Here is a 25,741-nt window from a genome sequence, read left to right on the forward strand (position 1 = left end):
AGTACCAAGACAACGCTCATAAAAGTTGAATCATTAAACTTGAATCAATTAGCCTTGCTTTTCACATCATGAGACTTGCGTCTGGCACTCTGGCATTCTGAATATCCATTCTTAGCTCGGTAGAATCTGCTCCATAATCAAAAATTCAAATGATCAGATGGAACAGGTTCGCAGCTGCCAGATCCAGAACTGGGACTGCATTCTGAATAATAATTAAAAGAGGGACTGCATGCAAGGTTTAGACTAATAAATGTCTTTTTTTTTTCTTTTCTTTTTTAAAGAGCAAATGAGCTTGAAAAATGAAAAACAGCCACTTCAAAGAAAAACAGTTTTCATTTGAGAAACTGTTAAACTAAAATGTTCACATTTTATCAGTTAAGAGAATTTTATAGCATGTTTAAAGACATGTGGGTGAAATTCCACTGTGTTCTTTACGGGTTTACCATTATATCAATAGCCATGCCACGTGTTGCTTTTACCCTTATCTGTAATCTCAAATCAAAAGTCCTGACCTCTAAATGTAGGTTTTGTCAAATTGCAAAGGACAATTTTTCAATATAAAGTTAAACACTCTAATCAGGCCACAACATTAGCTGAAATAGGAATTAAATGTGTACCCTCCTGCTAGCAAGTCCAGTTTCCTAACCATGCAACTTGCTAGCAGGAAGGTACACATATGCAACACTGAACTTCAGTTATGAAATTAGCTATGAACTGCACACAATCTTAGTATTAATTCTGCTTTCTCAGAAAAACATTTCCAAACCACAAAATAACTCAAACATTAAAACATTTCCATACTTACCCAGAAGAGGGAGACATGCCATGACAACCCAATCAAGTGCAGTATAAAGAATATAACTTCTGTCATGGAGTTTACTTCTTCTTTTCCAAACACAGACGGATGGATCAGGTCTCGATGCAAGGTGTAAATCATTTCTCTTTTTATTTACCTAAGTTCAAACATTGTTCACAAATATCAAAACAGAGAATAACTGATTGATTAAAGTTAATTTATAACATTATTACAAATACTTTGAAATAGGACAAAGCATTACATTCATCCAAAATATTCCATTAAGTCACAGATTCAGACCCGCTATAAATAACATCCACAATTACTGCAGATCCCACTGAAATAAATGCTATAAAAAAAACAGAAATGTATAGTCCTGTGTTTTTCCTTTAATTGGTAGCCACGATGAACAACAGTGTTCTGACAAAAATCATTACTTTCCAATAGCTCCTCACTTTCCTCAAAGAGCAGCTGTTATAGCCTACCTGTCATAATTTGTTATAAGCTGTTATGAGCACTGAGCTTTTTCCCTGCCCAAATACTGACACTGCACTTACAGTGTCTGTAACTGGGTTGCATTGTGGTCATGTGAGTTCCCACATCTGCAAGTCATTTCTGATTCAAGTATTAGAAGAGGGCCCCACATGCTTATCAGTGCCATCGTTGCCCTAAAAGCCGGTGCTGCTGGTGATGGCGGAGAGGGTGCGGGTGGCCAGGGAGCGCAGGGCGAATGTTGGCACGGAGATGGGCATCAGCAGGTAGAGCTGGTGCTGAGGGGTCTGAAGGCCGAAGAGCTTACACTCCTCCGTCACCAGGTAACACTGCACAGGCTGATGGGAGAAGCCCAGGGAGAAGTCCTCCTTGAGCGGGTCGCCCCGCCGCCTCTCTCCCAGTGCCCCCACCTCCTCGGGCCCAAAGTACCGCGTCGCGGCGAAAACGTAGAAGAGCCGGAGCAGTTCCCGGCACCGGGCGGGGCGGGGCCGGCCGGGGGGCATGTCCCCAGACCGCACGGTGGAGACGGCCCTGCTGGACTCCCGATTGATGAGCAGCAGGCCCAGGACGTCTCCGTGGAGCGCAACCGAGCCCGGCAGGCACCGCCCTCCGAGCGTCAGGCAACCGCGCAGTGTCTCCACCAGGGGGCACCAGAAGCGCGCCACCAGCTCGCTCTCGGCTGTCTGCAGGGAGGGGGCGGGGCCGCACAGCACACACAGGTCCGCCCCCGGCAGCAGCTGGAACCGGAGGAGGCGGAGGGGCACCGTGGGGCTGCCCTGGGGCAGGAACACGGGGTGATCGCAGGAGGCTGACCCGCTGAAGGTGCGCACCAGGGCGGACAGGAGGACCACCTCCTGGGGTGCCAGGCGCCACCACTTCTCCGTAGCCACCACGACCTTGCCGTGGACCAGCAAGCAGCCAAACTCGCTCTCGGCGGCGTGGGTGAAGGCGTCCAAAGCCTCCTGCAGTGGGCTGGGCTGCGGGGCCAGCAGGCAGTCAGCGCAGTGCGTCAGGTCCCCCATCCCGTCGCCAGCGCCCTCCAGGAAGAGGTCAATGAGCCGGTAGCAGGACCGCAGGTCCCTTTTCAGGCGCTCCACATTGCGCACGGTCACCAGCTCATCTTGCCCCAGGACCAGCACCATGCAGTTCCACGTGTTCTCCAGCTGGCGGCGCAGCTGGAGGTCGTCCACGGCGCCGCCCTGCTCGCCGCTCACCGCGATGAGCATCACGCTCTCCTGGAAGACCTTCCAGACCACGCGGCCGCCGCTGTCCGTTTCGCAGCAGGACAGCGTGGCCCCCTGGCCCCCGCCGAACATGTGCACCCCGTTCAGAGACCCGATGACAGAGAAAGGGAGCTGCCTGGAGACGCCCCGGGAGAAGAGAGGCACGCCGCTGCTGGCCGTGAGGCACAGGAGCTGCACAGATCCCGCCTGGAGCATCGCGCACTGACATACAGCGCACAGCGGAGCAAAATGAAAAAAACACTACTCGGACCCACACCCATGTGCGTGCAGCTATCAGTGCAAGAACATCAGCAGAGATGTTCAGAAAACCAATGTGCAGAACAAATGTCTACATCACTGCACTTCATATAGCTGATGATCATTTGGGTTCCCCAAAAGAATGTGTATGTTTCAGAACCCTGGCGTCTCCAATTTTGGGTCAGCACACTCCAAGCAGATAAGAATCAAAAAATAAAGTTACCATACCAAGGCTGAGAATCATTAAACCAGGATAACTGCAGAGTAGTCTTCAAACGCGAATTCCTGTCATGGAGAGGGAAAAAAATAATTAGGGCCGTTATGAATGAATGAAATGCGTTCACTGAAGTGAGTGTAATATTAAGGTAAACGGACATGCCCTTAACCATGTCTGAACCTAGTAGCAGCTATGACAATTAGTGGTCACTAACGTTAAATTTGTCTTCCTTACTCACAAACAAGCTAGCTATGATATGGCCTCATTATCAGGTAACGAGTTAACTTGCTGAGTGGTGGTGTCAATCTAAATTAACTAGCGCTAGCTAGACTAGCTAACTAAGCGATAGTATGATGAAACTTTCAGAAGCTTAAAAATTCAGCAGCTAACAATCTGACGTTTATTTTCTCAACTGCATGCTGCGAACCAGTGGTTTTATTTTATATATGTATTTGATCTACATCCGTGGAAAATGACTGTAAAGCAGTTTTTACCTTTTCTCTGCTCTTCCGCGTCACTCCACTGTATGATTCGTTTCCACAGTAACCAGGATTTCTCTCCAGTATTTCCGTTTCCGTTGCAACAAATTTTTCAGCTGCATTTCAGAGATACTTGATACCACTGAGCTTTACTGTAGTTTACAAGTTATTCCTTTATTTAAAGTGGTTATTTTAAGGTAACACTGTGTTCCAAAATAAATTTTTGTAACTTCATCTTAATTTTTAACGAAAAAATAAATTTACCCATATTATAAACAAATCAAACTATTATTTGTACTTGTTAGCTAATTGTTGAAATATGTTTGCTATAAAAACAACATTCCAATATGTATTTATTCTAAAAGTATAGTTTTATTGTTTTGTGCTCCGAAGTTAACGGCGAGTACGAAAACGACAACCGCTGTGCCGTAGGCTATTGTATTATGGGTATTGTAGTTTACAACCACACGTGCGCATGTGAAAGTCTGACTCGTTGATCTCAAAGCAAACATGGCTGGCTTGGAGTTGTTGTCGGACCAAGGGTACCGACTGGACGGGAGGAAACCATCCGAACTTCGAAAAGTGCAAGCCCGCATGGGCGTTTTTGCACAAGCGGATGGGTCAGCCTACATCGAGCAGGGGAACACCAAAGCCTTGGCGGTGGTATATGGCCCTCACGAGGTGAGATGCCGGATAAGGGAACGGGCGACTGGCGTTGTAATTAACCTGGCTGTCTAGATAGCAAACAATTGTGTACCGTTGTTGCAAATATGTGCTAGTTAGAAAGCTACACATGGATAACTTAAACTTGCCAGTTACCTAACCTGTATAGCTAGTGTATAGAATATTACCATCCGCGATGTTTTTATATTAGATAGCTAAATTAGCTGACGAGATAGCCTGCTAGCATGTAGCCAATAAACCTTTTCAACATGTCAGAAAAGTGACATGCATCTTGAGATAAGTTACCTGCCCCAGATATCTACCCTGGGTAGCTTGATTTTGATATCTAGAAGAAAATAACAGGGGAGTGGCAGGTAGACATGAAATCCACATTGGCATATATAAAATTATTTTAAAAAATAGCCATAATTGCACGAGTGGCATTAAGTTATGGGGGGTAAGAAGTGAAAGCACTAATTAGCCCAGCAGTTGCGTTAACCTAATAACTGACTTATGAGATATACAAGGTTCAGAAGGTATCCTCTTGACTCTCTATGCTGTTTCTCAGGTGCGTGGTTCACGCAGTAAGACTCTGCACGACCGCGCTGTCATCAACTGCCAGTACAGCATGGCCACCTTCAGCACAGCAGAGAGGAAGAGGAGGCCTCACGGTGATCGCAAGTCAAGTGAGATGAGCCTTCACCTCAAGCAGACCTTTGAGGCAGCTGTACTGACTCAACTGTACCCTCGCTCCCAGATTGATATCTACGTCAAGGTTAATAGTAATGCCAATAGTATTGAGATGAACTCACTGGTGTAATGAGCTGCTTTACTGGATATTATTCTATTCTACTTAAGATGTAGTAGTTATGTCCTAGTCTGTGCAACCTTTTAGGCCTCTTAACCCTCTAGCACCATAAATTTTTTTTACAGTTCTTGGTTTTTAGTAAACTGTTACACAGATAACTATTTGTGGCCTCCACCTGCTCAAAATTGTTATGCCTTAAATTTAATAATGAAGTGATCACTGTGAAATGTTGCCTGTTGGAAGACATGAATCTGAGGACAGTTGCTACGTATGCCCTACCTGTGTACAGTATGATGAATCAGTTTTTTGCCAGATGTGTTGTGTAATTGCAGTGAGAACTAGAACACAGCAAGCCATGATGCCTGAAGCTATTCTCCCTCTCTCAGATCCTGCAGTCAGATGGGGGGAACTACAGTGCATGTGTGAATGCTGCTACCCTGGCGGTGATTGATGCAGGCATCCCAATGCGAGACTACGTGTGTGCGTGCAGCGCTGGCTTCGTGGAGGACACGCCCCTGGCGGACCTGTGCCACGCGGAAGAGAGCGGCGGGGGTACCTCTCTTGCCCTTGCTCTGCTTCCCCGAAGCGGCCAGATCGCCCTCCTGCAGATGGACGCTCGCCTGCACCAAGACCACCTGGACACGCTCATCGAGGCAGCCATGACTGCCTGCAAGGGTCTGAGTGATGTGCTGGACAGCGTTGTCAGGCAGCATCTACAGGAGGTCTCTGTTCTGACCAGGGACTGAGGGGAAGTCTGGAGAGAGTAGGAAGAGTTAAAGCTTAGAGATAGAACAGGGATAATGAGAGGGGTATGTGTTAAGGAAAGATAGAGAAACAAAGTGAGAGAATGAGCAACTGCTATGAAAGAGAAGTTTAGATATAAATGTAAAGGGTAGTAAGAGCTTTTGTTTGCTCCCATACACTTCAGAGTGGATAAAGATCGTCTAGGCCTAGGCACAAAGAAAATAAGGCATTATTTTTAATTTCTGTATTTGAAACATCACTGATGCACACAGTTGTTAATGACTGGGTGACTTGCTGTGCTTGTATTTCATGGCTTGTTCTGGTGAGGGATTCAGGCAGTTATTAATGTGAATGTAACTAGCAAAAGGGCAGAGGACCAGACCCCAACTGGAGGTTGAGTGTTGATCATATATACTACTAGTCCTGAAAATTCTTCCTCTGTTTAACTTATGGACACATGCCCATACTTGCAAGTCAAGAAGCCAAATATCAGGAAATTCATATGAGCATAGACTTACTCCAAATGTTCATTTCAAAATGCAGCCGTGTCATTCGGTTAAAAAAAAGTGGTCTTGTCGAGTCCACTTGTTTATCATAAGGCTAGTAGTTTTAGTGTTCTGTAGTTTTTTTTTTTTGTTTATTTGATAAACTATACTTACATAACTTCTGTTTTGTGTATTTGTTCAGCACCCGTGTCAGTTAATTAACAAAAATTGTATGTGCATTTGATAGTAAATCAGATGAACCACTAGTGTGAATCTCGCAGAGCATCTCATAAGTATAGGTGCACAGCATATTGTACATCAAAAATACTGTGTTGGAGTTATGCTCATGTAGTCCAGTTTTCCATTTAAGTTTAGAAGTAATATCCCTGTCATACACCCCGTTCAAAACATCGATAGCATACCGATGTGGGCAGTCAGCCCATACGGTATACTAAGGTATCGTAACAGAAAAAACGACACGTTGGCTAAAAGCGAAACGTAAAACTAGGTGAAACAAAAAAAGTTCCAGTTTAAAAAGAACGAGAAACTGGTAGGGCAAGAAAGTGCACCTAGTATATTCCTCCAGTCCAACAGATAGCGTAACATCAAGCCACTGAACTGTATAAGAACATTGCATCAAGCATATTTTCGGTATTTACCGGAAGTGGGTCCGAAGCGTTACTTAGCCGGCTGGAAACCAGGAACAAGAACAGTAGCTGCACTTGCTGCAGTCTGGGTGTTTTCTGCTTCGGCGTGCATTTTGCTTGGGAAGGTAAGACGTTTAGGAAAATGTTTGCGTTTTGTATTAGATTCACAAACACGTAATGCGTTCGATATTATAACAAGTTGCATTTTATGATTAGCTGATGTAGCACGACACTGTTAGCTGGCGAGCTAGCTTCCAACGAAACCAATCAATAGGGTAAGCCAGGACGTTCCCATCACCTATTCATTGAAATTCACCTGCTTTGCTGAATTTTTAATTCTCGAATAATTAAAATTTTGTTCTTGTTGCTGGAGATTTATACTACACAATGTATACCTTGTGTGACTTTACCTCCAAATGTCACCCTTTTAATAAATTATGCCATCCCAATGAACGCATTCGTCTCGTCACAGGCGTGGCTTGAGAACATTCGTTTGAATGTGTGTATGAATTCTTTCATACACTTACTACTTTAATTGCTTCTCATTTGTGCTAAAGCTATTACCGTACGGGATCATTGATGCGTTAAGAATATTGATAACTTTCCTCCTGCTCTAAATGATTTTCTTGCTACTCTAATTGACAAGGCGGTAAGTAGGCTTGACGTGATAAATTATGCGCGTGATGAAACACTAGATAGAAGAAGCTGAAGAGCAAGGTAGGGTGGACGTTCACACAATTTCCACACAATGGAAGGTGCTTCAGCTGGACTGATGAGGTGAGGTGTGTTTCGGTGTCTCCAGGCTCCTGCTCTGCGCCTGCTCAGAAAGGCCAGTGAGATGGGTCTGCTGTCAGATCCCAATCGCAGGAGGGCCCTGACCAACCTCCTTACTCGGCTCAACACCCCACTTTGGTGAGTCTGGTTAGGTCACCTGGAGAAGGCTCCATTATGTACAATTCAAATGACTTTTTCTTTACGGGTATTCCTGTGTGAAACCATTTGGTCCATAACTCTGTCTGATATCTCCCTCTCTGCACTATTCTGTCTAGCTTCTCTTTATTTTGTTATCACGCTGTGGAAAGGATGTCAGTTGGGCATTACTAGGGTAATTTAATTGAAAATGATAACTTGTCTTTTCTCTCCATCGCTCTCTCTTTCCCCCAACCCTGTCTCCTCTCTGTTCCTTTCAGCGTGGTGTGCTACCTGGCAGGTGTGGCATGGTTCATGGGCCTTGCGTTCGAACCTTTCACCCTGCGCACCTACATGTCTGAGAATGCCATGGGGTCCACTATGGTGGAGGAGAAGTTTGGGACGGGCGAGAGGGCCCTGGCAACTGCCAGAGAGTTTGCTGCTCACAAGAAGAAGGCAGAGTGAGTATCCTTTTTTACCCACTTCCTAATGAGAGAGACGGGCAGGAACTCTCCTGCCTCTTTCTCTCCTTCTACCTTCTCTATTCTCTCTCTGCATCTTTGCCCACACCCCAAATTCAAATTTATATTCAAACTGAATATGCTCAATGGTAAATTAATCTGTAAATCTATTAATTCCATGTTCATCAGAATATAACTATCAATGAGAAGGGCACATAAAAGTCAATGTTTCTTTCCTATTGTTTTCATGTCTCTCTCTCTCTCTCAGTGGGATGCCAGTAGACTGGCTGGTGAAGGCTATGCAGTCAAGGGGTCTGGAGGTTTTCACACAGAGCTTCTCTCGCACCCTGCCTTTCCCTGATGAGGACAAGGAGAGATACGTGAGTACACCTGAAGAAACACACACACGCATTGCTGAATAAAAAACTGAGTTAGGAATATTTCACATTGTCTTTATTGCCAATTGCCAAAATTACCATTTTGATTGTATTTCAAAGTTTTTTTTTACCATCTATTTAAATTTCTTTTATATTTTCACGTCTCATTCTGGTACTAACTGGTGTTCCTTTTCTCCTTCAAATGGACACCCTACCCCCAGATGGTGCGTGGGACTAATGTGTATGGAATCCTCCGGGCCCCACGAGCCCCACGTACTGAAGCGCTGGTTTTGAGCGCCCCCTGCAGTCCAGGCAACAGCAACAACCAGGCTGTGGGGCTCCTGCTGGGTCTGGCACAGTACTTCAGGGGTGAGAGCGACTGACTGGAACACTGCTTCTATTCTCCCATACACATGCTGTGTATGTGATCAGTGTATACAGATGTGTGTGTGTGCGCCTGTTGCTTTTGCAGGTCAGATTTACTGGGCCAAGGACATCATCTTCCTGGTGAATGAGCATGACCTGATAGGGATGCAGGCTTGGCTTGAGGGCTACCATCACACCAACACTACCGGTGGGTTCCACAGCACTCCTACCCTGTGTATATCTATTGTAATATATGTGGCTTTGCTGATTCTTTCTCTACTGTATAAGTTCTGTCATATGTTCTTTTGTAAGGACGCTGTGCTGTTCTACTTGGTAACAGCTGTAACTGAAAGCAGTGTGTTTTGTGTGTGTGTTTGTATCGTGTGTGGGTGCGCGCTCGTGTGTGTGATCGTGTGTGTGTGTGTGTGTGTGTGTGTGCGTTTGTGTGTTTGTGTATGTACTCAGGGATGAGCTGGACTCCACTACATGGCAGGGCGGGCTCCATCCAGGCAGCTATGTCATTGGAGCTCAGCAGTGATGTGGTCACCAGTTTGGACCTGGTGCTGGAGGGGCTGAACGGGCAGCTGCCCAACCTGGACCTGGCCAACCTGTTCTACGCCTTCTGCCAGAAGATCGGCGTGCTGTGTACTATCCAGGGGAAGGTAAAGACTGAGCACCTTACACATCACCAATGTTTACTCCACAAGGGGACAAAACCCAGGGAAATTTTGGATTGTACTTACCAAGCTTTGATATGACAGATGCCTATAGAATGTCCAACTAAACACTTTCCCCTGGTCAATTTTCAAATCATGTACAGCCCTTTTCTAGAAATTACCAGTACAAATAAATACCATTTCCAATTAGACTTATATTCTACATTATATTTCTGAAGTAATGAAATGGGATGCTGACAATTATCTGTGCATGAGCTAAGAGTGCACGACACATGAGATGGAAGAGTGCAAAGAGCAGGGTTGTAATTCAACTGAATTTCCATGAAGTGGGGATATTTTAACCAAAACCTGCTCAATATCTAGAATCACCTTATGTGTATCTCACCTCAAAAATGATTCATTACTAGAAGCTAACATTGTATATTGCGATTGGGCAAAATTTATTAAATTCCCAAGCTTAACTTCACATGGAAAGTTTCTGGAAAGTTTCCAGGAATTTACTGGAAATTTTCCAACCCTTTGCTATACTGGACCACTGTAGACTTACCCTGCCCCCTGCCCTCCAGCTCCAGAGAAACGACTGGGACTCCTCCTCAGGGTACAACCACGCTGTGCAGACCATGCTGCTCATGGTGCTGAAGCAGGCCAGCGGGCGGCCCTGGGGCGACCACGGCCTCTTCCTGCGCTACCACATCGAGGCAGTCTCCGTCCGCGGCATCAACAGCTTCCGCCAGTACAAGACCGATGTCACCACCGTTGGGAAGTGAGTGTCCATTAGGTGGGCCAGCCCTGTTCAGAGTGGGCGTGTCCTTGCGTGATGCACTGACACTAAATAGTTGTGATCTGAATGGCCCTAGTGACACACTCAAACCCATGTACACTTGTTAGTTTCCAACGTTTCCAGTCTGTTAATTGGTCCATAGAGACCGAGTTTCCCCCTGTTCTTCATACAGGTTCAGACATTTGGCACACACCACTAATATACTGTATGTATCCAAAACTTACACACATACATTATGTTCACAAACTAATTGACACTGATACACATCTGAGACATATGAATTAATTTAATGTAGATTTATAACTGTGTGTGTGTGTGTGTGTGTTTCTTTCTCAGGCTGCTGGAAGGAATGTTCCGGAAGCTGAACAACCTCCTGGAGCGGCTGCATCAGTCCTACTTCTTCTACCTGCTGCCATCGCTGTCGCGCTTCGTCTCCATCGGTTACTACATGCCGGCCTTTGGACTGCTGACCCTGATTCTGCTGCTTCGAGTATCCTCTAAATTTTTCTGGGTTCTTCAGCTCAACTCATGGGAACATTCTGGACTAAGGAGATTGGAATGTGTGTGTGTGTGCTGCAGGTCAAAGTGCTGATGGCGGCTGAGCCCGGAAAGCTCAAGAGGAGGGGGAAGTAGATTCAGGATAGCTGGGAAGGGCTGGAATGAACAGATGGTGAGAGTGGGACAGTGTAGAGGAATGAGAGGGAGAGATTGAAGGTACAGAGGAGGATGTTGGGTAGTGGTGTTCTTCTCAAGTTGGTCAGCGTTGTTCTTGACTGCAGTGTATGCACTGGACCTGTGGGTTCAGCTGGGGACTCTGGCCACAGGCATGGAAGATGGACTTGCTGAGGGGGAGCAGGTTAGTCACTCAATGAATATCACTGTGACTGCCTTACACTGCTACTGCATGTAACCTTGACTCTATTACACTGCTACTTCATGTAACCTTGACTGCATTACACTACTACAGCATATTGACGACTGCCTTGCACTGCTACTGCATATAACTGCCGTAGATGAGATCAAGCGTGTGTGTATGTGTATGTGTGCTTGTGCACCAGCCATTATAACTTTGTAGACTTGGAGTGGCTTGTCTTTTCACCCCCCCCCCTCCCCTCTCGTGTCAGGCATCCAGCACCGGAGTTCTCTCAGTCCTGACCCCGGTGGTGATCAGTCACCTGACGGGCGGGGCTCTGTACATGCTGCCCGTCCTGTCCCAGGAGACGGCCGTGGAGCACTTCCCTGTGTCCGAGACCGAGGCCGTCGTCCTGACCGCCATCGCCATCTACACAGCTGGCCTGGCCCTGCCCCACAACACACACAGGTACGCGCACGCACACCCACACACCGATACGCACACACACGTACACACACATGCACACACGCATGCTCTCTCTCCCCCTCAGGGTGCTGTCGGGCGAGGGCACTGAACAGGGCTGGAGGGTGCTGAAGCTGGTGGCGGTGCTGTACATGGCCGTCCTGCTGGGATGCACCGCCCTCATCAACTTCTCCCTGGGATTCATCCTGGCCCTCACGCTGGTGCCCATCGCTGCCTTCGTCACCCCACACGTGCCCAGGTAACACACTCCCTCATTCTCTCACACAAGCACAACTCTGCTTTCATCACCCACACCTGCCCAGGTAACACACTCCCTCATTCCCCCAAGTGGGGGCTACAACTGTAATGTGTTTAGTAGTATTCCACATTCTCTCTGGCCTGTTGAGGTGCTCTGTCTAAGTGTAGTAATGTTCTTATCTGTCATTACAGTCACTCTGCAGTGAAGGTGCTGTCCAGTAGAAGATGCTCTTTGTGAATGTAGTAACATTGTCTCTCTCCCTGTCCCATCCAGGGTGCTGTATGCCTTCCTGATGGTGGCTCTGAGCCCTGGCTTCACGCTGCTCTACTGTGTGTTCGTGTACCAGGAGCTTCAGGAGACTCCGGTGTCCCTGCTGGACGGCTGGAACATCTTCCTGTCCGTCATCTCCCAGGGCATCCTGGACCACAGCCTGTACGGCTCCCTGGTCTACCCCCTGCTCTCCCTGTTTGTCTACCCCTGCTGGCTTCTACTGTGGAACATCCTGTTCTGGAAGTAGACCTGACAGGGGAGGAGTCAGCGGGAGGGGCCCGGCTTCAAATGGGTCAGGGCGGGAAGGGGAGAGGGGTGTCTGGCTGGAGTACCACATGCTCAGATCACCTGGGTTAGGAAACTAATTACAGCAGTGAGTTCTGTGGGACTACCGAGGCTGAGGATTGGGTGAATTTTGAGGGTAGGGGCCTAGACTGAGGGTGATGGCTGTGGAGGAGATCAGGGGAGAGGAGTGATGGCTGTGTGTGGGGGTGAGGTCAGAGGTCGCCCGTGTGGTGGCAGTGTTAGGCTGTGTTAAGACTGGCAGCAGAGGGCCATTGTGCAAGCTTTTACACTACAACCAAAACCGGAGTCAGGCCTGGCTTTGATGAGCATCTCATTAAGTCAAGGCTATGTAACTGATCATGGGAAATACATCGCCTAATCCCCGTCCTTTACCAAACACCGGACTGCCGATCGCCTGGGAGACAGCCACTGTGGCAACTACTGATCACGAGTTTTAATGTTTTTATACATTTTTGTTTTAACATTTTCTGTATCCCCATGATAATTTATAAATAAAAATTGTTTTTTTTCCCCCCTGTAACAGTGTGTTGTAATTTTATCACAACCGGACTGGTCATGTTAAGAGACTGGTCCCTCCCACCATGTACTCCATGATTTTTAGATTAATGTTCCAGGGGAGATTTAGTCAGTTATATTTAGCCAGTTAATGCATAGCCTAAATTAGTCTTCACTCCAGATGTTAAATTGCTGATAGTCTGGAAGTTGACCTTTAATAGCCTAATCTTCCTGCAGTCTGGCTTGCACATGCAAACCCAATGAGTGGTGCAGAACAAATACCATGACCAATCATAACGTTTTGCACATGCTAAGGTCTCAGTAAATCAGGCCTTTGGTTGGGTTGAAAGTGAATAAAGCAATGCTGCTTGGCTGCCTAGAGGACATGGTAAAAGGTTCTATTAAGCCTTACCTGCAGTATACCCTTTCTTCTTAAATAATTATTTCAGCAATTAATTTACGTTGGGGATAAGGATAAGAGTGTTCTGGAAGAGGTGAACAGTAACATAAGGCATAAAAAAGGCAGGATAATGCATTTACATAAATTTTAAACATTTTAATAGGTCTTTTACAATAATACATGTTATCTGCATTTCTCCTAAGGAACTCAACAGATGATGCATCGTCATTTCTTTACACGCATTTACATACTTTTGCTCGTTTTGAAAGCCACAGGCCTTTTCCGATTGCTCCAGAACTACCCTGCAATGACTGGCGCTCACAGAACTATGCCAGTGATTCGTGCACACGACTCACCGGGCATGTCCTTGACTCATATTTACATAATACAACACTTAATACAATGCCATTTAAAATAAAAGCACTTTAAAACACTGGCAATGAGCTGTTGGTCCTTTGGACCAACCACCCCTCCTCCCCTCAGATGAGCTGGCACCAGTACACATGACATCACCGGGAGGGTGGGAGGAGCTTTCAGCACACACGTTCACAGTAAATTTAGACAGAATGACAAACAGAAACAATACATCTCGTATATTACATATCCACATATTATTTTTTCTTGCACAAATAAAACAACCAGTCCTTACACAACTGACAATACTCCCATGCTGAAAAGAAATCTGTTGCCCGCTCTACAGCATGAGTGTTATCAGTCAGTACAGGGACTATCGTAGCACAGTATAAACCGCGGTTCCTGCTTTGGGCTGCAGGGGGTACCTATGCTTCAGTTTGCTTCGGTCTCTGCACCAGAATGCAAGTCAACCAACTACTGGCGATGGTTAGTACACCAAGTACGTATTTGCAGTACAAGGCATGAGTCTGTATATGTTTGTGTATACATACCTGTGTGGTGTGTTGTATGCCAGTCCTGTCTTTGGGCAGATTCATGGTATCCAGTCTGTGTGTGAGTGTGGTCAGTAGTCCTGTCTATGGGCAGATTCATGGTATGCAGTCTGTGTGAGGGTGTGGTCAGTAATCCTGTCTATGGACAGGTTCATGGTATGAAGTCTGTTGTGTGGGTGTGGTCAGTAGTCCTGTCTGTGGGCAGATTCATGGTATGCAGTCTGTGTGTGGGTGTGGTCAGTAGTCCTGTCTGTGGACAGGTTCATGGTGTGCAGTCTGTGTGTGGGTGTGGTCAGTAGTCCTGTCTGTGGGCAGATTCATGGTATGCAGTCTGTGTGTGGGTGTGGTCAGTAGTCCTGTCTGTGGACAGGTTCATGGTGTGCAGTCTGTGTGTGGGTGTGGTCAGTAGTCCTGTCTGTGGGCAGGTTCATGGTATGCAGTCTGTGTGTGGATGTGGTCAGTAGTCCTGTCTGTGGGCAGGTTCATGGTATGCAGTCTGTGTGTGGATGTGGTCAGTAGTCCTGTCTGTGGGCAGGTTCATGGTATGCAGTCTGTGTGTGGGTGTGGTCAGTAGTCCTGGTCGTGCGGCGGGTTTTGGTTATACTGCAGCGATCCGTTCAGTGCTGCCGCCCCACCCAGCTCTTCCCTCCTCCCTTTCTCCTTGGAAACGGACAGACAGGAGCGAAGCAGAGGTAAGTATGTGGGACTCTGCTTCAGCCCTAGGAAATCTGTACAATCTCACAGGACAAACAATGCCGGCTACAGACCAATGCATACTTCCACCTGAATGACTGACAGCATTCATTTTATATTCTTAGTTTCGAATGGACATGCACATATGCCATTGTGTCTTTGAATATTTTAACCTTTCAATGAGGTCATCCATTATTAAAACATATTGTCCTTTGCCCTTGTTTTATGAAATACGGACACAATTTATAGAAGGAAATGTGTTGGTTTTAAGAAGAAATTACTTCCTTCCTTCAAGTGTAGTAGGAGTATTTACTCCGATCCCCCCAGCTAGACGGGATAAATCTAGACCTCAGTGCAGGGTTGTAAGCCCAGAATTCTGGGCCCTTTGCATATGCAGTCTCTACGGGCCCCTTTCAAAGCAAACCTTTCAGTCCCAGACTTCTGAGCCCCACCCCCCCCTCATTCCAGGCCTCCCTGTTTGGGGCCCTCCCCTGCCCACATCCAAGCCTGATGCACTACCATCCGAAAGGCTACGCTGATCCTGGATCAGCACGCCTGCAGGTGAGTCCCTACCTGGTGCAGGCGGTGTGGGTCCGGCGGGTCCTGTCTGTAGCTCGGGGGCCGGTCAGTGCTGCAGATCTCACAGCCGGGACGAGTGGGCTTGTTTATGAAGGTACACGAGGGACACGACCATCCCAGCTGGAGAGAGGGAGGGAGGGAGAGAAGGACAGAGAGAGAGGGAGGAAGAGTGCGACAGAAAGAAGTAGGAAGAGAAGGACAGAGACAGAGGAGAGGAGAAAAGACGGACAGAGAGACAAAGGGAAGGAGAGAGGCAGGGAGGAAGGGAAGGACAGAAAGACAGAAGGGATAGGCAGAGAAAGCAAAAGATGGAGAAAGAAAAGAAGGAGAGCAATGAGAGACAGAAAGAGAGGAACACAAAATAATTAAGATGACAAGAGTGCGAGAGATAAGAACACGTAGGTGTGTTTTGGTGTGTTAGTTAATATCTGTGTTTGTGTACTGTATCTAGGGACAAGGGGAAATGTTATATGTTTTTATGCTAAAGGTGAGCTGCTATCAAGCCTGCATTTCATGACATTTAACTTCCTGTATGGGTACTGAACATCAGTGCTTTGGTGTATACAAGAAGTAGCTGCGTATCTGTAACTATAAGACAACTAAAAAACTACCTTGGCGTTTAGGTAAATGGTACCCATGTATCATATTGAACAGTTATTACCTGGATAAGCATGCCATAGGGTGGACTTCTTGTTTAATAAGAGCAGAAGTGTGGCAATGTGTAATGTAGACAGGTGTGTTTTGGTTGTGTTTACAGTATGTAGGTATTTTTGTGTGATACTGGAGTGTGTGTTTCAGTATAGCCGCGTTTCCACCAAAATTACCCGGAACTTTCAGTCCCAGGAACTACTTTACCAGGAACTAAAAGGTTCCTTCAGCCAATGGTTGTCTGCGTTTCCACCGGGGTCTAAAGTACCGCGAAGATTAGGCAAATTAGCCCACTGACGTTGTCGTCGGTCCATCTGTCATATGATTTCTTCTGTAACCCCATATTACCACCGAAGTAGCCTACATTATTTTCTAATAACCGGGACAGCCCGGAGGGGTTTATTCCACTTATATACAACGGATTACCAACAATGACTATATATGGTTACTTTTGTATTTATTGATTTTCATATATCCTCTCAAACACATTCATTAACAGCAGAAAACATGCACACGTTGTAAACAATTTGCTGTTTTATTACTTTCTCGTCGTCAATTCCATATAGGCTAATCGCAAAATGACAAGAATAGAACGAAAACTCGGACTTGCGTGAAAATGTAAATTAGTAGTGGTACAGCCACCGTTTGCCTTCCTTCGAAGTTAGGCTACTGCTAGCCGAGCAGCGAAGTGTGCCCTCCAGATGCGAACCATGCACCATAAACGAGTCCATAGTCTTCCTGGTCTTTTCGTGCAATTGAAAAATGGCAGTAAAATTGAGTAAAATTACGGCAGTCTGAAAAAGCTAAAGGGAAGATTACTAGAATTAACCTGTTATTTTACCCGGATAAAAAGTGCGGAAGGTGATTTCCAGTTTGCTTGTACTGTATCACCAATGTTAATTATGCAGAACTACCGCATACCTCACATAACTGTATCAAACGTTTTGAGTCAATTACAACGGGCTAACAAAGAAAATCAGGAAGAAAATATTCAGCAACCGAATTAATCCGTTTGAATGTTTTGGTAGCCTACGTAATCTGCTGTCCCAGCACGAATGCTTAGCATTTTATAAAAGGAATACTAAAGCAAGAAAAGAACAGAAGAGCACACGTTATAATTCCAAGACGTTGACAGGCTATAACCAAAAGTAGCCTACTGCGCCGCATAACATACAAGTTTGATTTGAAGTTATTATGAAAATAAATTGGTTTGCCGCTGCATATTTTCAAACATGGCGGGTAATGGCGGAAAATAAATACAACACAAATGCTACGAGTACTCGACCAATCAGAAATGTTCAGCGCTGCAAGCTCCACCCAAAAGGTTCCTGTACTTTCGGAAAGTACTACCCCCCGAGCAGGAACGTTTTGGGGGGTAAAACAAAGCCCCCAGAACTAAATTTAGACCCTAGTTCCTGCGGTGGAAACGCACTGAGTTCCTCAAAAGGTTCCTAGTTCCGGGGTATAGTTCCTGCGGTGGAAACGCGGCTTATGTATGTAGGTACCTGTGTTTTTGGATTATTTGGGACTGGGGCTTCATTCAGATGTAGCTGGTCAAGGTTCAGGAGGTCCCGGATTTCACCAACACCAAGTCTCTCAGACCCGCCCCCACTATTGCCTAAACAACCAATCACAAGACATAAATACAACAAAGAAACGTAAGCACGAATCAGCAAATTTCGTACCTGCAGCTCACTCAATGTGTGCCTCTCCACTGCTTGTGTGTTAGTTGCTGTGCAACAGCGTGTTATGGTGCAACAGAGCATCAGGCTGTTACAAGGTGTTGCAATGCATCAGGGTGTTACAGTGTTACAATACATAAGTGTGTTACAGGGAGTTAGAATGCAAAATTATGTTACAGTTTCACAGAATATTAGTGTGTTACAGGGTGTTACAGTGTTAAAATGCATCAGGGTGGCACAGGGTGTTACAATGAATCAGTGTGCTACAGGGAGTTACAATGCAAAATGGTGTTACAGAGTCACAGGGCACTGGTGTGTTACAGGGTGTTACAGTGCTAAAATGCTTCAGGGTGTTACAGTATTACAGTGCATCAGTGTGGCTCACCCGTGGTGCCGTGGGACAGTCTGGAGGGCAAGGTGCTGTAGCCCCTCCAGTCCTGGGACGCGGGCCCGTTGCTGGGCGGTGGGGGGGCCAGCAGGGCGCTCTCCTGGTCCTGCTGGCACATCTGGCGGCTCAGACGGGCCTGGCGCGCCGAGAGGAGGTACAGGAAGGCCGTGTCCCGGTCCCGCCGCACCCCGTAGGACGCCAGCGAGCGCGGCTCCGCGCACAGGCACTGCCCGATCACCCAGCGCTGCACCCGCGGGTGGAACCCGTACTCCAGGAACACCTGAGACAGCGAGACGCGCGTCACCCAACCGCTCACTGAGCTCATCCCACATCCGGCCAATCAAAACACTGGAACCCAACAGCGGCGAAAGCCTTTTTCACCACAGGCACATTTAACGTAGGTAAGCCCTGGCTGGAGAATTTGGCCGAACCTGCTGCTTGAGCGACGCAATGGTCATGTGGGGGAAGACTTTCACCGTGATGCAACAGGAAGAGGAAGCGTCCTCCACCGCCACAGCCAGACTAAAAGAGAGAGAGAGAGGTCGGTCACACAGTGCTCTCCCATTGGCCGAAACCCCAGCGATTCTGATGACCACACAAATTGGGCCGCAACCATTGATTACTTTGGAGGAATGCTGCGCTGAGCACTTGTAGATTCCATTCTTACAGTTCCTCCTCAGGACTTCAATCCTTGGTCATCAAAGGGCTTCAGTCATTAGCATTTTACAGAATCCGGCAGTGGGTTCGGTGTAGTGACTCGGGCACCCTTATCTCACCTTATCTCTGTGTCCATGTAGTTCTTCTCAGAGAGCTGCATCTTGAGCGCCACCTGCTGGCGGGCCAGGGTTGTGGCCAGCTGTGAAGCAGCCTGCGTGTCCCCTGCTTCGATGGCTCGCGTCAGCTCCACACACAGCTCCTCTGGAGGAATGGAGAGAGGCAAAAAAAAAAAAAAAAAAGGGCCAGAGAGCAAAGGGAAGTGGGATAGCATGAGGCATCAAGGCACATGACTAAGACAAAGGCGCTGAGCATAGCCATATAGTCCGGTAAACTCAAATCTGGCCCTGGAGGCCCGTGATATAGTTGGTTTTCACTCATCCCCTCTAATCAGGACCGATTTAAACCTGGGACACCAGCAGTACTACTGACCTCGAGGGCCAGATTTGAGTATCCCTGCAGCAGGTCAGTCAGGAGCGTAGATGGGCTGAATGGCCTGTTCTTGTCATTGCATGTTCTTGTGCGCTAAATGCGACAAAGCACAGGGGGGAGAGGCAGGAAGGGGCCGACAGGAAGTGGGCAGCAGAGACAGAGCAGGGAAAGAGAGAGGGCCACAGCTGACCTGTGCTGTATAAGGGGAGAGAACCATGCTGTTCTGCAGGCTCCGGGTTGGGCTGTTTCTCATCGACCAGCAGGGGGGAGCTGTCTGCCACTGAGAGAGAGAGACAGAGAGAGAGCGAAGAAACAACGTGGCTGGGATTGTCAACTTGAGGGAATGTGGGGTAAGTGACAGTGGTGGATGTGCAGCTATTGTGCAAAACGCGTTACCAGAGGCAGAATCAAACTAACTCAGCCTCGCAACAAACAGACAAACAGACAAAGGGGACCCAGGGTACTACAGAACAACTCTGGTGAAAAGTGATGTGTGTATTTAGTCAAGAAGGATGGTGCGAAACATGAACACTAGAAGGGACCAAACAGCAACAAAGGTCAATGGCGAGGTAGCAGCTGGACTCCCAAGAGAACAAAATAAAAGCAACATGAACTACCTTGTCTTTGTCCACCCTTGCACCCGCAACAAACATACCTCTGTGGGCCTCCCTCAGGGATGACATCACCACGGTGGCCCACTCCTGCGCCTCCTTCTCACAGCAGAAGTTGAAGCTGATGCGGTCGTGGGGGGGTGTGTCCAGACACAGCTCGTGACAACGCGGGGACTTGACCTCGTAACGCACAGAGCGCAGATCGAACTCCACGATAGGCTGAGAGAGAGAGAGATGAAAAAAAGTGTTAGGGAGCAAGAGGAAACAGGGAGTGATAGAAGACAGACAGGGAATGCGAAAGAATGGGGGATAGTGAGGAGGGAAAGTGGTTTTCACAAAGATGCTTCCCATTACTGACAACACTGAAGAGAATCTTTAGCATACCCTCTAAAACTATTTTGGCCATCCGTTACTTTTCCAGTGAAATAAAGGCATAAAGTTATCCGCCAATCATTTATACTTAATTGAGTTTTGGGATAATAAATCTGACTCACCCACAATTAACAAGTCTTTTGTCAGAAATAATTGCACCTAAAGAACATTTTTGGCAATACAAGTTTTTAAACGGTGTCAGTTTGAGATATACTTACTGGTATAACCCTCCAACAAAATAACCTACTACATAAAAATTCATTGGCAAGGGAAATGTCTACGCATGTGGGAATCACAATTATGCATCAGATGAAATGTCAAGACTTCTAGTTTGCTGAGTGCATGCAGAAGACCTCAGAACATCACACGAAGAAACGAACACCTAAGGTGACAGTCGTAACAATACCAATGGTCACTCTGAATGACGTGTAGATGGAACACATCGTCTCAACAAACACAGACTCAAACAGCATGCCACAGCAAAGATGATGACGATATGCAGTCATTTTAACTCACTGATCTACCATATTATCCAAACTGGTAAAATAACACTGGCGAGAGTCGTACCAGCTCTCAGGGTCTCCAGTGGTTTATAGTCCACTGAATTCTGGTCGATGTCACACAGATCTTACTTCGTGAGCGTATTGGTGGCAAACTATCACGACACGAACCGCCGAAGGGAACTGTTGGCCCAATTGCTAAAAACAACACATGATTTACCGTTGCTGTGTTTCGGTTAGTCTAACCGTGTTCACTTTTACTAAATGTCGACTGCGACAACGTTACGCACATAGAGGCATACTTGTGAACACGCCACGAGCTACAAATTACACTCGACCGAAAACACGCTAGCAACACAACAACCACTGCACGACAGTCTCTTACCACACTCCTACGGGTACCGTTAGCGTCCCTCAGGGCAAGGCGGAATTCCCCGGCCCGGCCCGGGTCCATGCTAAGCTGAAGGCGGAGGCACTCATCTCCGGCTCCAGGAAGACATAACGGACGGATCCCTGAATGGCACACTGACACCCGCACCGACATTAACACGGTGTGGCAGCTGGCCTGCGAAGGCATGGCCCGGGGTACAGGCGGGGATGGTGCCGGTGGAGGCGTGTGAGCCCACCCGCCCGAGCTCAGCGCCATGACGCTGGCCCTCCAGGCGGGGGAGGGGACGTCTTACCACGGCGTTTAAATGATGACTTTCTCCACCGCGGTGACCCAGCACGTCTGACGGTATCCTTTGTTTATGTGAGCGAAGAAATGTGCAGGCTCCTCCACTTCATTTCCCCAGTCAGATATCACACAGGGCGTCCCAAAACAACAGGAAACCAGTCCGCCCTTTCTCTGCCTCCCATGAAACTCCGTCCTCGAAGATACGGTCCTAACTTGGTGCAGCGTAAGCACTCGGCCCCACCTGCTTGTACTAGGGGGAAATTAAGTCATTAGTTGACACTAGACTGAACTACACATCGCGCTCCTCTTCCTCATACAATGCAAGAAGAAAACCTTGTATCCAACGAGCGAGTTTGCCGTGAAGAACGCGTCCTCTTATTTCACATGGATAGTGCATCGTATTATATGCAAATGCTTCTTTTTTTCATTTTACCATCTGAAGAGAATGTTAAAATTCAAACTCTACATCGAAGTGTCAAATAATTAAAATTTCCTCATGGATCCCTCAGAGTCAGAGCAGTGTGGGGACTCCTGTCCCGAAGGCTAGAAAGGCTTCTCCTGCAAGTATTTTGGTATCAAGTATTTTGGACTTCAGAGTGTGCGCAAGTTCAGAGAGTGCAGCCTGAACACTGAGTCTGTACCACTTGTGGTCCGTTTCAGAAACAATACTGACCACACACACACACACACACACACACACACACACACACCTAGCAAAAAACATGAATTGTCAAGCTAGTTCTGCAGAACAACTAAGAGCATAGAATATGTACATTCACATGTTAACAGCTAACTAGTGGACCTGGAACATGTAGTATGATTCTCTTTGATATTTCAGATTGGGGGCAAAATACAAATACAAGGTAAAATTTGGTTTAAAAAACCTTGTGTCCCTGTATAAAAACCTCAAATACACACCTATATGTCACCAAGGCCTGACCATTTTCCATGGAGCATGGCTGCACATGAAGAGTGTTGAGACAGTGAGGACTGAGTAAATGTTTTTATGTTCTGAATCCAGCAAATTTAATGGGTAACGCCCTCCACTAACTTCCGGCACGCTGTATACTGAACAAAAGTGCATCAACAGTTAAAACTTCTCACTTATCCAACATATTAAATATTTGTGTTAGATTTAATTTGGTCTTTATTATGAAAAATATTTTCAATTAAATTGCTGAATTTGTTGATTGGAAAAGCAACCTGTTGAATCAACCTTTATCAAAATGTACAACTCACGACCAGATTACCAAACCACAGCCTGTTTCTCCCAAAATAGTCCTAAGGAAACCAAAATTAAAGCTCAAAAACCAAAAGACAGCCAAATATTCTAGAAAGCCAGATGAAAATGTAAAAATTCTAGATGAGCTGTAAGACAAAAATGTCAGACCCTGCACACACCAACACCAATAAAACAACAGGCCCACGGGCATGGTTAAACAGCAGATATGAACGCCCAAATGTCCACCGCAACTGGATGAACGACCCCCAAAAACGCCTAGTCACCAGTAAAAAAGTAAAAAAGGAAGTTTCACATTTTATCTATGCAAGAGGGGAGATGGATTGGTTGAGAGAGAGGGGGGCAACATGGCTGTGCTGATTGGCTGAGGTATTGGAAGGGTGGTGTGAGAACAGGGTCATCTGAAAGGGGAAACATTTATATTTAAAAGTTGCCTTATGTAGTTGGAAGCAGGGCTAAGCACTATATTATCAAAAGATTCACTGTGTCATTGTCTTATATGTATAAAGAACCAAACATGATTATGTTAGGAGATAATCCAGCTCAGCTTTAGCATATCTCTTTAAAAAATGGAACTTTACTTCTGCTTCTAACAAGGGATGATATTTGTCAACAAATAATTGTGAAATCTTGCCATTTGCAATCGCCACCTTGAGGCAAAAGAATTTCCATGTAACAAAACTAAATTGTACCATTGCTTTCCTCTTGAAACTGGAACTGCTCCAAAAAATGCAGATTTCAGATATCAGGCCTCAACAAGCATCTATTTTGACTCAATGATTTTCAATCAATGATTTCAATCAAATATCAGAGATTGCATTCAAAGGAAGATGATCCTTTTTAAGAGGATTCTTTTGCCAGCTGGGTTGCTGAGTCCATAGTTTGGGTGTCCTGTGTCATTTTGTGTTGGTGTGGGTGCACTCTCTCTCTGTCCATGTGGAAACCAACAGTGTTTTTCATGGAACTGCAGCATCTTCCCCCAGGGGTGTCACACCGGTGTGTGGCAATAGACTAAGGGAAAATGTATCGAGGCGTATTACAGGAACACTGAGAAAAGCACTAAAATGCGCATGAGTTAAAGAAATACAATGTTCAATATTTTTAAAAATAATTTCTTCGGTCATTCAGCATATTTCTCCCTCCCTTCTCGTGGGAGTGCGCTTTTACATAGCTTTTACATAGCCTATGCACTGTCGCTCTCCTTATCAATTCCACAGAGAACGCACAGCTGTCGTGTAGCTATTCTGTTCAGTTTGTTCAAACTCTCGGTTTCAGTGAAAACCTGAAAATTTGTTGGTGGTGTTATGTCCGCAGATTTCTAAGCCCATCCTTTCTATAACTACAGCATCCACAATTATTCATCCCCAGCCTAAAGGCTTTATCAACTTCATCACAATTGCAGTGAATGAATTTAATCTGATTATATGTGCTAAAATAGTTTTGATAGTACTTCAATTCATATCAAAGCACTGGTCATTCAATTGTTGAATTGTCGGCCGGAGTAGACAGTGACATGTTCGCACTTGGGTAAAAGCACTTGTTGTTGTCTATTGTCTGGTGGAGGGTTTTGTGGAAAAAACAGCACAGAATGCCTGTATTTCTTTACTGAGTCGATTTTTTTTGTTGTTGTTGGAATTTTTACACAAAAAATACAGTTATTTTAAGCCCAAATATTTAGGAAAGTGGTGGAAGGAGGAGGATATAACATTTATACCACTGGAGTAATTTTAATTTTAAAGTCCCCAAAGCCCCATGGCGTCGCTCAGGCCTATATAGTGTTAAGGGAAACTGTCACTCACTGTCTCTATGCAGGTGTGTGTGTGTGTGTGTCTAATTGAGCGAATGGCATCGAAGTGGTGGGATGAAAAGATTGGAATCTGAATGATACTGGCCAAATTTGGAGGGAAACTTGTCGAATATGTTATTTGTATTTGGCGCAATTCCTACATTAAGCTCAGAAGAGCCTTTCTGTTTACGCTGAATGCTGATATCCAGATTCACTATTTCTTTTCTGTTCAGCCATGATAATGTGCTTCTTTAAGCATTTCCTCCTTGTATTATCGTTTTTGTCTTGTTATCATGGGGTGAATTCCTACACAGCACCTTTGTGAAGATTGTTTTCAATATTGCTATCTAATCCTTTTATAAGGCAGAGTGAAGCAATGTGAGTGAGCTGGGTTCATGGCACAGCAGAATAGAACTACAGCTAGGCCGACCTGTCTATCTCCTTCCAGGTTGTATTGACAGATAAGAGAAGAAACAGACCTTCTGGCCTCATACAGATTTTCTTTTTCTTGTTGCCTTTTTCTTTTGTTGGGAGACTGAGCTTGTAACTGATAGATTGCTGGTGTCATTTCTAGCTACCTTGATTGTACCCCTGAACAAGGTATTTAACCTGAATTGAATGCCAAAATGCAATGTATTGTAACTATCTCTGTGTGTACTACTTAAATGTCGGGGGAAACAATTAGAAACATTTTTGGCAGAAATTAGTCATATAGTTGTCCTCTTGGATTGGTGTATGTCTTTTTTGGGGAAGCTGTTGTTTGAAATGGAAAAATAACAACTGTGTGTCTGTGGTGTTTTTGGCTTTGTATCTGTGTACTGAACCATTTACCTTACATTATGGCTGATATGGAGATCTCTTAATCCTCTACCTCTCTCGACTCTTGAAGATCCATCATTGTCTCCTCCCAATAATATCAGTTCACTGTGCCACTGGAGATAAAAAGCCTTTGATTAAATAATAAAAGAAAGAGGGGATGGAAATTTAACTGTTGTCTAGACGTCTGTTTTTCAAATTTTTTTTTTTTTACATAATTCAGAAAGCCTTCAAGGCATTGTAACATTGTGAGAATGAAACTAAAAGCATT

At 45.9% G+C, this 25,741-nt stretch overlaps 4 protein-coding genes across 6 annotated transcripts; 2 read left to right on the plus strand and 2 right to left on the minus strand.

The window, feature by feature from the left end:
- Positions 1-922: 922 nt before the first annotated feature.
- On the minus strand, positions 923-3,725 carry fuz (fuzzy planar cell polarity protein). The gene is made up of 2 exons (XM_064346607.1): positions 3,481-3,725; positions 923-3,054 (listed from the first exon to the last, which is right to left on the minus strand). The coding sequence occupies exon 2, from the start codon at positions 2,725-2,727 to the stop codon at positions 1,465-1,467; it is 1,263 nt and encodes a 420-aa protein (XP_064202677.1). The 5' UTR covers positions 2,728-3,054; positions 3,481-3,725; the 3' UTR covers positions 923-1,464.
- Positions 3,726-3,866: 141 nt separating this feature from the next.
- Positions 3,867-6,343, plus strand: exosc4 (exosome component 4). Its single transcript, XM_064346608.1, has 3 exons — positions 3,867-4,146; positions 4,697-4,903; positions 5,323-6,343. The coding sequence occupies exons 1-3, from the start codon at positions 3,976-3,978 to the stop codon at positions 5,680-5,682; spliced, it is 738 nt and encodes a 245-aa protein (XP_064202678.1). The 5' UTR covers positions 3,867-3,975; the 3' UTR covers positions 5,683-6,343.
- Positions 6,344-6,791: 448 nt separating this feature from the next.
- gpaa1 (glycosylphosphatidylinositol anchor attachment 1) lies at positions 6,792-13,053 on the plus strand. 2 transcript variants are annotated; one of them, XM_064346597.1, is made up of 13 exons: positions 6,792-6,937; positions 7,615-7,724; positions 8,003-8,182; positions 8,451-8,562; positions 8,781-8,928; positions 9,032-9,133; positions 9,391-9,587; positions 10,169-10,365; positions 10,720-10,873; positions 11,168-11,239; positions 11,508-11,704; positions 11,787-11,957; positions 12,231-13,053. In XM_064346597.1, the coding sequence occupies exons 2-13, from the start codon at positions 7,651-7,653 to the stop codon at positions 12,472-12,474; spliced, it is 1,848 nt and encodes a 615-aa protein (XP_064202667.1). In that variant the 5' UTR covers positions 6,792-6,937; positions 7,615-7,650; the 3' UTR covers positions 12,475-13,053. The 2 variants fall into 2 exon arrangements, with proteins under 2 accessions (XP_064202667.1, XP_064202668.1); XM_064346598.1 differs by lacking the exon at positions 6,792-6,937 and adding an exon at positions 6,974-7,087.
- A 516-nt stretch (positions 13,054-13,569) lies between these two features.
- Positions 13,570-22,039, minus strand: LOC135260894 (ranBP-type and C3HC4-type zinc finger-containing protein 1-like). Of its 2 annotated transcripts, none has more exons than XM_064346605.1 (9): positions 21,338-22,039; positions 20,125-20,299; positions 19,660-19,749; positions 19,100-19,241; positions 18,755-18,845; positions 18,321-18,603; positions 17,759-17,871; positions 15,600-15,725; positions 13,570-14,993 (listed from the first exon to the last, which is right to left on the minus strand). In XM_064346605.1, exons 1-9 carry the CDS (start codon positions 21,596-21,598, stop codon positions 14,901-14,903), a joined length of 1,374 nt encoding a protein of 457 aa, XP_064202675.1. In that variant the 5' UTR covers positions 21,599-22,039; the 3' UTR covers positions 13,570-14,900. The 2 variants fall into 2 exon arrangements, with proteins under 2 accessions (XP_064202675.1, XP_064202676.1); XM_064346606.1 differs by having other exon boundaries at positions 21,636-22,030.
- Positions 22,040-25,741: the final 3,702 nt, after the last annotated feature.

The sequence above is a fragment of the Anguilla rostrata genome, chromosome 8 (genome assembly GCF_018555375.3).
Source record: "Anguilla rostrata isolate EN2019 chromosome 8, ASM1855537v3, whole genome shotgun sequence".
Classification (NCBI taxonomy): Eukaryota; Metazoa; Chordata; class Actinopteri; order Anguilliformes; family Anguillidae; genus Anguilla; species Anguilla rostrata.